This window comes from Somniosus microcephalus, chromosome 2 (genome assembly GCF_052327205.1).
Source record: "Somniosus microcephalus isolate GS21.2 chromosome 2, FLI_Smic_1.0, whole genome shotgun sequence".
Lineage (NCBI taxonomy): Eukaryota > Metazoa > Chordata > Chondrichthyes > Squaliformes > Somniosidae > Somniosus > Somniosus microcephalus.
Genome location: NC_140988.1, coordinates 90,758,917 through 90,772,332, shown reverse-complemented (window position 1 = coordinate 90,772,332; position 13,416 = coordinate 90,758,917). Strand labels below are relative to the sequence as shown.

The window sequence follows — 13,416 nt, the reverse complement described above, 5'->3', positions numbered from 1 at the left end:
CTAAGTCGCAGCTGGCGGTACTCTTAGCGCTTCGCCAGATCTAACGCCCCAAACGAGGCTATACCGAATTTCTAGGCCTCTGTGTCTCGGGTTGCTCGCAGCAGTGCTGGGACATTAATCTTACATTTCTGGAAACTCTAGGACAATCTGGGAGGGTTGGAAATCTTAGCGCCCATTATAGAAACTGCCCAATTTTCCTTTCCATTGAAGTCAATGAAAATCGTGTGGTTTCTATGTCAGGGGCCAATCCAATGCTAGTTTTAAACCTATGCGGTAAGTTGAAAATCTACCCCGTTAACTGGTCAGCTGCTAGTATTATTAGAAGTAATTTCACTGGGGCGCTAACTGGAGGCGCAAAGCAACTGAATTTTTCCCTCTTAGACTTAGTAAAAAATGGGTTTTACTCAATATACCCATGCTTACATGTTGCCAAAAGGTGGGCATACTCTTGCCTCCAAAGTTGTGCTCAAGTTTCTGGAGTGGGACTATGAACCCACAACCTTCTGACTCAGAGGCGAGAGTGCGACAACTGAGCCATGACTTGCAACACCCAAAGTCAGCCAGGATTCATAGTCTGGATTACTATCCAATAATTCCTACTGGGAAGTGCTAATATGTGGACGTTCGGTATGGACAGGGTTGAGTTTTGTTAGGATGCCCTCCACAATTGAATAGCCTGTCTAGGATCATCCATGAAGAACGGCCATGTGGATGAGCATAAAGAGTGATGTTTACATCCTTAGAAAGGAGCAATGCAACTTGCACTTTACTTTCACCAGGATCACTGTGTCTAGTAGTCAGGTAGAGAAATCATCATGAATTCAGAAAAAGACCACCCACAGAACTGAACCTTGAGCAGTTGCATTCCATGACATGACATTTCCACAATCCCAGCAGTGCTGCAATTGTTTTCCTTATTCTCCTAACCTTCAATCTCTTTAATGCAACTTCTTCTGCCTCTGACACTTCAAAACATTTGTTTTGACTTTTGTTCTTGGTTGTTGCAGTGTTTGTCGTGCCAGGAGACACCTAAATCATCCAGTTTATTATATTGTTAGTTTGACCTCTGTTTGCTACTCTACTCAATCTGCATTATCCTCAATCTCAATGAATACTCCTTACTGCACCATTGTCCCATTTTCCACATCAGCCGTCCTCTTGGTTTCTCTGAATAATATTGCTAGTTTAATACCAGTTAGTACTGAATTGTGGGCAATTTTATGCTGTAGGCCTGTGCCCATTGTATTTGATTTGTCCTTAATCCCATTGTTTTTCTCTTGTTTTAGGATTGGGCTTACTAACTGGTATCCTGATCTTTGCTTTGATTTTAATTCTCATTATCCTGCTGGTTTGTTACCTGCGCAGAAGGAGACGTGTAAGTATATTTACTATTTAAAAGAGTAATTTTAGTGTATTGAAAGGGTATTGTTCAATAAAGCACAACTCTAAATGATTATAACTATTGGCATTATGCCATATAATTAACTGAACTGTGTTCCTTATTTTGTTTGTGTCAGGTGAGAATAATGGCAGGTGTGGGAGGAAAACAAATATAACAAAATGGCCTCTGGCACCTTGTCCAAGTGGTCGTGTTTCATGTGTGAGCCTTGACAGTGAATGTCAGCTGGCTAGTTAACCACAAGGGGGCAGCACAGCTGAACCCAATGGTGTTCTCACCTGACATCCACACTTGCACTTCCAGCAAGGGGGGAGTCATTGAATGAAGAGCAGGAAACTTGGCCGAAAGTCCCATTCCAGGGCCTTGAGGCTTCTGCCCAGGAGAGATTAGCTACCACAGCACGGACTGGGGAATCAAAAACTAGTCTGTTTGGCCAGTTCATTCTCGGCGGTGGTCTAGAGGAACAGCTTTATTTCTATAATATTAACATGATAATTCTCCCATAACTTTGGCGGAAGATCTGCAGAAGCCCCGAAGAAACGGCGTAAATGGTGGCAATTCCACCTGCCTGGATATTTATATTCTGCACATGCTATTACTGCTATTACCATTGTGATGAGTAAAACTTTGCAGCGCCAGACAGGAAGAGCTCTTCCCACATAAAGGTAGCCATTTTCAAACAGCAAGTATTACAGTAGTATGTCATTGTGGATGTGAAGATCATACTTCTGCCTATTTTGGAAAAGAAGGGCGAAAGTATTTAAAGGAATAATGGCATAATAAATAGGAATGTAAAATGTGAACTTTTGTATTTCCTTAATATTTATTATGTGAAAGCTCTGATAGTTTCAGACTATAGTGAGGTATAAATAGGCACCTCAGAATCATGGTAAACCATTCCTGGGCACATAAATCTAGGCTGAACTAACAACGTCGTACGCCTGTCCCAGTTAAATGAACAATTTCCTAAATATTCACCCTTTTAATTTGCAAAGCCTGCAGTCACTATGGCAAAATGTGGGCTTGCCAGCCACACAAAAGAAAGACTTGCATTTATATAGTGCCTTTCACAGCCAATGAAGTACTTTTGGAGTGTAGTCACTGTTGTAATGTGGCAGCCAATTTGGCACACAGCAAGCTCCCACAAACAGCAATGTGATAATGACCAAATAATATGTTTTTTTTGTTATGTTGATTGAGGGATAAATATTGGCCAGGACACTGGGGATAACTCCCCAGCTCTTCTTCAGAATAGTGCCATGGGATCTTTTACATCCACCTGAGAGAGCAGACGGGGCCTTGGTTTAATGTCTCATCTGAAAGACGGCACCTCTGACAGTGCAGCACTCCCTCAGTACTGCAGTGTCAGCCTAGATTTATGTGCTCAAGTCCCTGGAGTGGGACTTGAACCCACAACCTTCTGACTCAGAGGTGAGTGTGCTACCCACTTTTTTTTATTAATATACTTTATTGAACATTAAGAACATTTACAACATCGTGATCATTTCATTGTATGATACAAATCAATTCCACCGCTCTGCACAGCCATTCTGCCACCACATTTTAACATCAAAACCTGAAGTTTAATTTGTCTCCCATAACATATGTTAATCGATTGTACTTTAAAAATTGGTTGTAAAATACTGTCCTTAAATTCCTTTCTGAATAAAACATCCACAGAGCCTTATAATGATCTTTTAGCTTATATTTAAAACTAGCTGAAGTGCCCGGCGGTGCCGAGGCTTTTTCGAGGGCATGTTGTTGTTGGGAGAGAGAGCGACTGGGGGGGAAGAGAGAGAGCGACTGGGGGGAAGAGAGGGAGGGGAGGGGTGGGGGGAAGAGAGGGAGGGGAGGGGTGGGGGGAAGAGAGGGAGGGGAGGGGAGGAGGGGGAGGGAGGGGAGGGGGAGGGGGAGGGAGGGGAGGGGGAGGGGAAGGGAGGGCGGAGGGGGAGGGCGGGGAAGGGGGGAGGGCGGGGAAGGGAGGGCGGGGGGAGGGGAGGGGGAAGGAAGGGAGGGAGGGGGGAAGGGAGGGCAGGGGAGGGGAAGGGAGGGAGGGGGGATGGGAGGGCAGGGGAGGGGAGGGGGAGGGCGGGGGAGGGGGGATGGAGGGCGGAGGGGAGGGAGGGCGGCGGGCGCCCCCCGAGGGTCGCAACCCCCCCCGAGGGTCGCGCCCCCCCCCCCGGAGGTGAAGACCGCCGATTGCGCGCGCAGCAGGAGCTGAGACGCAGCGTCTCTCTCGGCCGGCGGGCCCGGTTGCCAGGGCAACCGTGACGCTGACCAAGCCAGAGAGAGAGACGCCGCGTCTCAGCTGCTCCTGCTGCGCGCGCGGCCCCCCCCCGAGGGTCGCGGCCCCCCCCCCGAGGGTCGCGCCCCCCCCCCCGAGGGTCGCGGCCGCCCCCCCCCTCCCCCCGAGGTGAAGACCGCCGATTGCGCCCGTTGCCAGGGTAACGCTAGACGCTCAGCAAGCCCCGGCAGAGAGAGACGTCTCAGCTCCTGCTGCGCGCGCACCCTAGCGGCGCTGGGCTGAGGCTCGGCCCTCCAGCCTTCGAGTGGGGCCGGGAGGTGCCTAGCTCGGGCGTGGGTGTGGAGGAGACGCCAAGGCTTCTAGGCCTACCTGGAAAAACGGGGAAAGGTAGGAAAATTAATGAGATTAGATAAGTTAATTACTTTCTAAATCATTTTTTTTAAAAACAATATGTGTTTTAAAAGCAACGTTTTTTTTTAAGACGCAGAAAGCGGGAAAAAGAAAGGAAAAGTTTGGAATCAAGATGGCGGCGACTCACCTCGGTTCAGAACGATAAAGCCCGGCCACACGCGCACCGATTAGCCCGGCGGCACACGCCAGCAACCCGGCGTACGATTGGTCGAGCTGAAGGTCACTCTGTCGCTAATGAGCGGATAATGAGATGCTAATGAGCGGAATGTTGAAGGTTTTTGGGATACCGCGGGCGCAATTTTAGCCCGGCCGAAACGTAAGTACGCTTAAAACCGTCTCGGAAGCGTAAGCTTTCTTTGGAGGTAACGCGCGCATAGGTACGCCCTGTAACTTTCGAGTGCATACCCACAACGCACACGCGATGACAGACAGATAGACAGATAGACAGAATGACAGAAGTACCAATTTATATATATAGATACTCTTTTAGATTGATTCTCCTCCCCTTAAAAAAGAGCATTCCTTCTTTGCACAATCACGAATCTAGCCAAACTGAACATTGAATTAATTGCCGCTCCGCTAGACTCGGGCAGACTCTCCTGCAATCCCCATCTCAAAATTGAGTCCCACGGGATTCCCATTCTCGCTCTTCAGTCCCCACCCAGCAAAAAAGCTTCACACAACTATCGAACATAGTACTTAAAGTCATTTAACTGCGGACATAACACCAGTAAATGGGACAGAGTCTCATCCCGTATCCCACACATTGGGCAAGTTGCCGCCTCCACTCGTCCAATCTTGCACAAGACCGTTATGGTAAAAATCCGGTTATGAGCCAATTTGAAATCCAGTTCAATCCATTCTGGGCATTTAAAATTCGCCCACACTCCCTTCCAAATCCTGTTGAAGTCCAGCTGTGGGTATATACTGTGCCAAAACTCCTGATCAGCAGGTGTCTTGAATCTCCATTCTCTGAATACCTCATAGAAATCTCAAGTATTACAGTTGTCAAATTGGACCAACTCTCCCCCTTTCTCCAGTACAAAGCTTGGAAAAGCAGGACGCATTTTACTTCCTTTGGAGATTTCCACATTTATTTCTTCCATCCAATCCTGTGGCATTGCCCTCACAATCTTCTCATACATGATTCCTATTGCTTTTTCCTCTACCTCCTGATCCTCCTCCCACACCATGTCCCTCACTATTGCTTCCGGCAACCAACCTGGAATTACCTCGTATAATACATCTTTCACAGATATAATCCCAGCTTTTATAAAAGCTTGATTAAATAAAACCTCTCCTTCGATGTTGACCCACCTGTTCAAAAATAAGGGCTGTTCTAAAAATTCCTCAGCACCCTTGGGCATAAACTGCATACTTTTTAAAAATTGGGCCCAAGTCTCTACAACCCCCTTATAAAACCCAGGGAGAAGTTTAATCAATTTCAAAAACATATTGTATTCCATATACAATATCCCCTGCCCTCCTATCCCACTTCGTTTTAAAAAATGCTCAAAACAACTCTTCCAAAAACTTGTATTTAACTTCTGAAGAAATCTCTTCACCCATTTGATTCTAAAGGATTTCTTCTTCAAATCAATATCTGGGAAATTGAGTCCTCCCTGATTTCTCTGTCCAATGATGGTATTGTAAGCCACCAAGGCTGGTTTCCCTTCCCATAAAAACCTCACACAAGCCTCTCGGATGGACTTTTCCACCCACTCAGGAATATCCTCCATCGTCAATAAGTACCATAGCTTAGATAGCAGGAGAGCAGACACCACTGTTGCTCTTCCTTGCACTTTCAACCACCTTCTTTCCCATCTTCCCAAAATCTTTTTAATTTTCATAACCTTTGGTTCCCAATTTAATCGATCCACTTCATCCCTGTCTTTCTTGCACCCCATATGCACCACCAGAACTTCCAAAACCTCCACCACCTTAAAGGGACATTCCCCCCTACCCCTCCCTGCAACCAGGCATTGGGACTTACTATAATTCACTCTGGCTCCTGAAGCTCTACAATATTCCTCCACTACGTCCATAGCTTTCCTCACTGACTCCCCATTTCTCAATGTTAAGGTTGTGTCATCTGCATATTGGTGTATCACTGACACCAGCCCAGAACTGGGGACCACAATCCCAACTACACCTTGTTTCTTTTGCATCATGTAACCTAATGGTTCTGCTACCAATGTGTACAACAATGGGGACAGGGGACAACCCTGTATCACTGATCTCTGTATCGGAAAATACTTGGATAAAAAACCATTACATTTAACACAGCTAAATATGTTTGAATAAAAAATCCTTATCCACTGAATGAAATTTTCCTTGAAACCAAATGCTTCCAAAACCTTCAATAAAAACTCATGAGAGACCCTATCAAAGGCTTTCTCTTGATCTATCTTTAATACATAAGCCTCCCTCCCACTCTCTTCCATGAGCTCTATCGCATCTCGGATTGAGACCAGAGTCTGCGATGTCCCGGCCTATGACTCCATAGGACTGAGAGGGCCAAACTATCTGCGGTAACACCTCCTTCAAACAATTTGCCATAACCCTCGCCAAGATCTTATAATCCACATTTAATAATGTGATAGGCCTCCAATTCTTCAGACCCCGTCTATCCCCTTTATTTTTATAAGCTAAGCTTACGATACCTCTCCTCATAGATGGGGCCAGGCTTCCCTCAATTTTAATTTCCTTAAAAACTTCTAAGAGCAATGGACTTAAAATCTCCCAGAAAATTCTTTATAAAATTCTGCACTTAGGACCCTAGGCTTTTCCCCACCTTCATTCCACTTATTGCTACTTTTATTTCCGCTAATCCTACTTCTTTGTCACACATGCTTCTCTCATCCTCCTTTAAACCCTCTTCAATAAAAGCAGTAACCATCGCCAAATTGGAAATGTCTTCTTTTGTATATAACTCTTGATAAAAGCTACTAGTCGCCTCTAAAATCTCCCCACTTTCACGAATGATCTTCTCCCCAACCTTCAACTCTTCAATTAACGATAATCTCTGTCGCAGCTTCTCTTGCTCTAGAAAATATCTAGTGCATCTTTCGCCCTCCAATGCATCTCTAGCCTTTGCATGGAGAATGGCCCCTTGCATTTTTCAGCTTGCAATAATTCCCACTCTTCCTGTAGCACCCAGAACTTAGTCTCAGCTCCCTTATCCCCTCCGTCAACTGCTTTACAGACATCCGTAAACCTTTTGTTTATATTCTCTTCTCGACGCCGGTTAGCTGCCGCCCTCTTTTTCCCATAACGTACCGAAAAAACTTTTACCTCGTATTTGAAATTGTCCCACCAAACTCTTCTTTCTTTCAAGAACAAAAGTTCCTTCCGAGCATTCTTTATTATATTTATAATCCCTTCTTTATAAGCAATTTCTTTCAGGTATTGATTGTTTAAAATCCACACCCCTGAACCGATCTTAACTCTGCTGTTCCTAATTCTAAGAACCAAAGCCGAGTGATCACTAAAAAATACTTTTTTATAATAAATCTCCATCACCTCAGAACTTAACCCTTCCCACATTAACACAAAATCTATTCGGCTCTGTTTTAAAACATCACCCACCCAACCTGCTCTGGAGAACTCTCTTTTTATGGGGTTCCGGTCCCTCCATAAGTCTCTCAAATTTAAATTTGCCATCATTTTTACAATCATCCCTCTGGAGTTATCATCCTTAAAGGTCATCTGGGCTGAAATGTCCATCCGAGATAAAAATACATTAAAATCCCCCACTATACAAGGATTTTCCACCTCTGCCGCTTCAGTGAATAACCCCCGAAAAAACTTGCGACGCTTGCAATGGTCGTTCGGTGCATAGATATTAAAGAGGTCACAATTAAATCCCTCCATTTTTTACCCTTAGCCTTAAAAATCTCCCCTCAGTGTCCTTGTCCACCAAGGCAATGTTCTCTTTTATGGACGGACTCACCAAAACAGCCACCCCTCTACGGTTATTGTTTGCACAACTTGCAAACACCACTCCCTTCCAAACCTTCTGAACTCTTTCTAGGATATCCTCATCCCAAAAGGTTTCTTGCAGACACAAGTCCGAACCTTTAAAACCCTGCAACAACTGCTGCAATTTCTTCTCGCCCCTCAGTCTGTTCACACTAATCGAGACCAATGTAATCATGGCTCCAAAGAAGGGAAGTATGCCTGATAATCTCCCCATCATTTAATCTCTGGCTCTTCCCTCCTCTTATGCTCCTTCTTAGCTTTTCGGGCAGCCGTTGCTTTTTCCTGCAGCCTCCGGCTCTTTTTCACCTCCTGTTTGAACCTTCCCTGCTGTTTCAGCCTCTTCCTTGCATTAAGTTTGGGCCCAGGAGCTGCCCTTTCTCCCTCCTTCTGCCCCTCACTAACCTTTCCCTTTCCACATGATGCCACCCCACCCCCGACTTCCATGTCTCTGTCCCCCTCTAATTCCTCACTCTCAAGCTTTTCTGCAACCCTCTGTGCCTGCTCCTCGTCAGATACATAATCCTGCTCCCCGTCAGATACATCATCTCCCATAGAGAGTCTTCCTGCTATCGCGGTTTCTCCAACAGTGCCGCTCCCTTCGACCTCATCTCCACCTCTGACCTTTGCTCCCTGATCCTTCTCTTTATGGGACATTGGCGCACCTATATTGTTCCCTTCTGGCGTCTTTGTCTCGCCGCTCTCGTCCTGCTGCCCCTTTAAGGCTCCTGCCTCTTGCACCCTCTCCTTGTCTTGCCCCCTCCTGTTCACTGAGATGTCCGACTCCCTGTCTTTCTTTGGAGTACTTACATTTACCACGCACCCCGCTCCCGCCTCCCCTCCCCCCGCGGACACCAGATTCTTTAGGGAGAGCTGAACCATATTAAGGCTCGAGTCTGCACTCGACCCTTGCTGCCCGCTGCTGTCTTTGTTCTTTTCCACTGTACTTGGTGTGTTTTCCACCATCTCCATCCTGTTCTCTGCTCCGCAATTTTCTGCCTCTTCCTGTGCTCTTTTCTCCTTCAATTTACCAGCTGTGTCCTCCGACTGCTCCGCTCCTCCGGCCGTTCCACTCACATCTCCTGCTCCTTCTCCCATCTCCTCATCACTCATAGAGCTTCCTTCTGCCTCACACTCACAGTGGGTGGGGCCTTTGTGACACACCCCACAGCTTGCCGCCTTGCAGCTCCGAGCGATGTGTCCAGACTCGCCGCAATTATAACAGTGTAAGTCTGGACAGTTTCTTACAAGATGGTTGTGTCCAAGACAATAATAGCAAACCTTCACTTGGTTATTATGCAGCACTCGAAAGTACTGCACTCCTTCCAGTGTCTCGAATTTCCCGCTGTACGGTAATGACCTTACCCCCTCTGGGAACCGCACCTTTACGTAACGGGTTCCATCTGCTACCCGTGTTCCTGGATAGTACCTCCTCTTTATTGCTGAGCAAATTTTAATGTTCCACGACTCCAACTTTTTGATTAGCTCATCGTCCTCAATATAAACTGGCAAGTTTAAGAATGAGACCACCACCTCTTCCGAATATAGCAGAGATACCTCCAAGAACTTATCGCCAACTTTCAGACTGAGTAAAAGTCTTTCCACCTCCTCTCGGCCACAAACCGTCACCTCGAACCCAACATTCGGCTTTGGTCAGCAGACAAAGCAGCTTCCCTCACCACAGTCCTCATGTACCACCTGAATAATATCCCAAGCACGTATCTCCTTATCCTCGCACTGAACCACCACCGTGTTTTCTTTTCCAAACCTCCTGGGGTCCCGGCCCAAATCTTTGGGCCTTTTTCTTTCCCTTCCAACCACAGTTTCTTCCCTAATTAAATTCCTCTTGGGAACACTGTCCTCTGAGGGGCCCGGCACTCCGGACCCCTCAGCAGCCATCTGGCTGTTTTTGTGGGCCAAAAAGGCCCTAAAACCTGAAAACAAAAACCCCAAAACCCACCACCAACTTTTTGCAAACTCACTCCAACTCCCTGCTGCAATCAGGCAACCAGTAACACCTGGCTCACTCCTAGCCCCTCCCACCTAGAGAGTGCTACCCACTGAGCCACAGCTGACACTGCAAAAAAGGATGTGAATCAGGATATCAGACTCCCCTTTAAGGAAAGATGGAATGTCATTAACAAGTCATCGCAGGCCACTGTGTCCCCTCTCCTCACATCTGGATCAAGAGCAGGGCTGGCACAGGCTCAGAAGCAAGTGACCTGCCTACCTCCCTGCCCTCTCAGCTCGGGGATAATTATGGTGCTGGAGTAGCTAAAAGAGAAGGAAAAATACACAATGAATAGGAGAAATAATTTGCTTTGACTGTTATAATGTGATACCTTATTACTCTAAGTCAAGGATGAATTCTGAAGTGGAGTCATTTTAGGAGGTAAATGTTGTGATTCAGTGCTCCTGGTGCAGAACTTGGTGTAACAGGAGCTCATATTGAGAATTCAGGGATGGAGTTCAGTGCACTTGATTTGTGCCAGAAAATCATGTGAGCCATGAATCAGGCATGTTGACCTTGGTCGTTGAATTCCTAATTTGTGTGTCTGTTGTGCACCTCTATGCACCAAGGGCGCGAAATCGCACAACTTACCTCAATAGCTGTTGTAATTTCACTCCTGCTCAGATCAGTTTAGATCACATGCGACACACTGTGGCCACTTCAGGTAAATGCAGTTTCAACGATTCATCACAGATATCACAGTGCCTTTGAGCAATGTGGGCCTTACAGCAAGCAAAGGGAACAAAAAATGACATTTAGATTCTGATTTCTCTAAACCTGTTCATATCTTCGAGGAAATTGAAGGGAATAAATGCTAAAAATATATAATTTGTTTTGACTGGAATTGAAGTTATAATTCTCTGAAATTCAGATACTCACTGTAAAAGAAAGAACTTGCATCTATATAACACTATTCACGACCTTAGGACGCCCCAGAGTACTTTTGAAGTGCAGTCACTGTTATAATGTTGGGAAAATTGGCAGCTAATTTGCGCACAGCAAGCTCCCACAAACAACCAATGAGATAAATGACCAAATAATCTATTTTAGTGATGTTGGTTGAGGGATCGATATTGGCCAGCACTCCCCTGCTCTTTTTCAAATAGTGCCATGGGATCTTTTGTGTACACCTGAGAGGGTAGATGGAGCCCTGGTTTAACATCTCATCTGAAAGAAGGCACCTCCAACAGTGCTGCACTCCCCCAGTACTGCACTGAGGTTTCAGTCTAGATTATGTGGTCAAGTAACTGGAGTGCGACTTGAGCCTGCAACCTTCTGACTCAGAGGTGAGAGTGCTACCACTGAGCCAAGGCTGACATGTACTGTATGCATATGATCACACACACTGCATACCTACACATACAATGTTCCATATTCTCCATTAACACATGCAGACATACATACGGTGAAAGGGTAGTGGGGCCGAATAGGGACCAAAAAGAAGATCTTTTTGTGGAGGCAGAGGGCATGACTGGGGTACTAAATGAGTACTTTGCATCCAGAAGAGGATGCTGCCAATGTCACAGTAAAGGAGGTGGCAATAAAGAAATTGGGTAGGATAAAAATAGATAAAGAGGAGGTACTTAAAAAGTTGGCAGCACTCAAAGTAGAAAAGTCACCCGTTCCGGATGGGATGCATCGTCGGTTGCTGAGGGATGTAAGGGTGGAAATTGCGGAGGCTCTGGCCACAATCTTCCAATCCTCCTTAGGTATGGGAGTGGTGCCAGAGGACTGGAGGATTGCAAATGTTACGCCCCTGCTCAAAACAGGGGAGAGGGATAAACCCAGCAACTACATGCCAGTCAGCCTAATGTCAGTTAGGTGGGGAAGCTTTTAGAAACACAACTCCAGAACAAAATTAATTGGCTCTTGGAAAAATATGGGTTAATAAATGAAAGCCAACATGGATTTGTTAAACCAAATCTTGTTTGACTAACTTGATTGAGTTCTTTGATGAAGTAACAGAGAGGGTCAATGAGGATAGTACGGTTGATGTTGTGTATATGGACTTTCAAAAGGTGTTTGATAAAGTACCACATAATAAACTTGTTAGCAAAGTTGAAGCCAATGGGATTAAAGGAGCAGTGGCAGCATGGATAAGAAATTGGCTATGTGACAGAAAGCAGAGAGTAGTGATGAACGGTTGTTTTTCAGACTGGAGGGCAGTATGCAGTGGTGTCCTCCAAGTGTCGGTATTAGGACCACGGCTCTTTTTGATATTTCTAAATTACCTGGACTTGGGTATACAGGGCATAATTTCAAAGTTTGTAGATGACACAAAATTTGGAAATGTAGTAAACAGTGAGGAGGATAGTAACAGACTTCAGGAGGACATAGACAGATTGGTGAAATGGGCACACAAATGGCAGATGAAATTTAATGCAGAGAAGTGTGAAGTGATTAGGTAGGAAAGTAAATTGTGAAGAGGACATAAGGAGGCTACAAAGGGATATAGATAGGTTAAGTGAGTGGGCAAAGATCTAGCAAATGGATTATAATGTAGGAAAATGTTAAGTTGACCATTTTGGCAGGAAGAATAAAAAAAAAGCATATTATCTAAATGGTGAGAGATTGAAGAGCTCTGAGATGCAGAGGGATCTGGGTGTCCTAGTGCATGAATCACTAAAGGTTACTATGCAGGTACAGCAAGTAATTAGAAAAGCCAATACAGTAGAATGTTATCGTTTATTGTGAGGGGAATTGAATACAAAAGTAGGGAGGTTATGCTTCAGTTATACAGGGCATTGGTGAGACCACGTCTGGAGTACTGTGTACAGTATTGGTCTCCTTATTTAAGGAAGGATGTAAATGTGTTGGAAGCAGTTCAGAGAAGGTTTACTAGACTAATACTTGGAATGGGCGGGTTGTCTTATGAGGAAAGGTTGGACAGGCTAGGCTTGTATCCGCTGGAGTTTAGAAGAATAAGAGGTGACTTGATTGAAACATATAAGATCCTGAGGGGTTTGGACAGGGTGGATGTGGAGAGGATGTTTCCTCTTGTGGGAGAATCTAGAACTAGGGGTCACTGTTTAAAAATAAGGGGTCGCCCATTTAAGACAGAGATGAGGAGAAATGTTTTCTCACAGAGGGTCGTGAGTCTTTGGAACTCTCTTCCTCAGAAGGCGGTGGAAGCAGAGTCTTTGAATATTTTTAAGGCAGAGGTAGATAGATTCCTGGTAAGCAAGGGGGTGAAAAGTTATCGGGGGTAGGCGGGAATGTGGAGTAATCGGATCAGCCATGATCCTATTGAATGGCGGAGCAGGCTCGAAGGGCCGAATAGCCTACTCTTGCTCCTAATTTGTATGTTCGTATGTATGTACGTATTCATTTTGTTAGGAAGAATAAGGAGAGGCAATAGAAAATAAATGGTAC

At 45.5% G+C, this 13,416-nt stretch overlaps 1 protein-coding gene across 3 annotated transcripts in view; it reads left to right on the top strand.

Moving 5' to 3' along the window:
* The window catches only part of LOC147122798 (uncharacterized), a 412,926-nt gene that overhangs the window by 65,273 nt on the left and 334,237 nt on the right, over positions 1–13,416 (top strand). For all 3 annotated transcript variants that reach the window (XM_086011022.1, XM_086011041.1, XM_086011032.1), the window contains exon 3: positions 1,287–1,375. In XM_086011022.1, the coding sequence (XP_085867148.1) occupies positions 1,287–1,375 (89 nt within the window). The remainder of the gene's footprint in view (positions 1–1,286; positions 1,376–13,416) is intronic.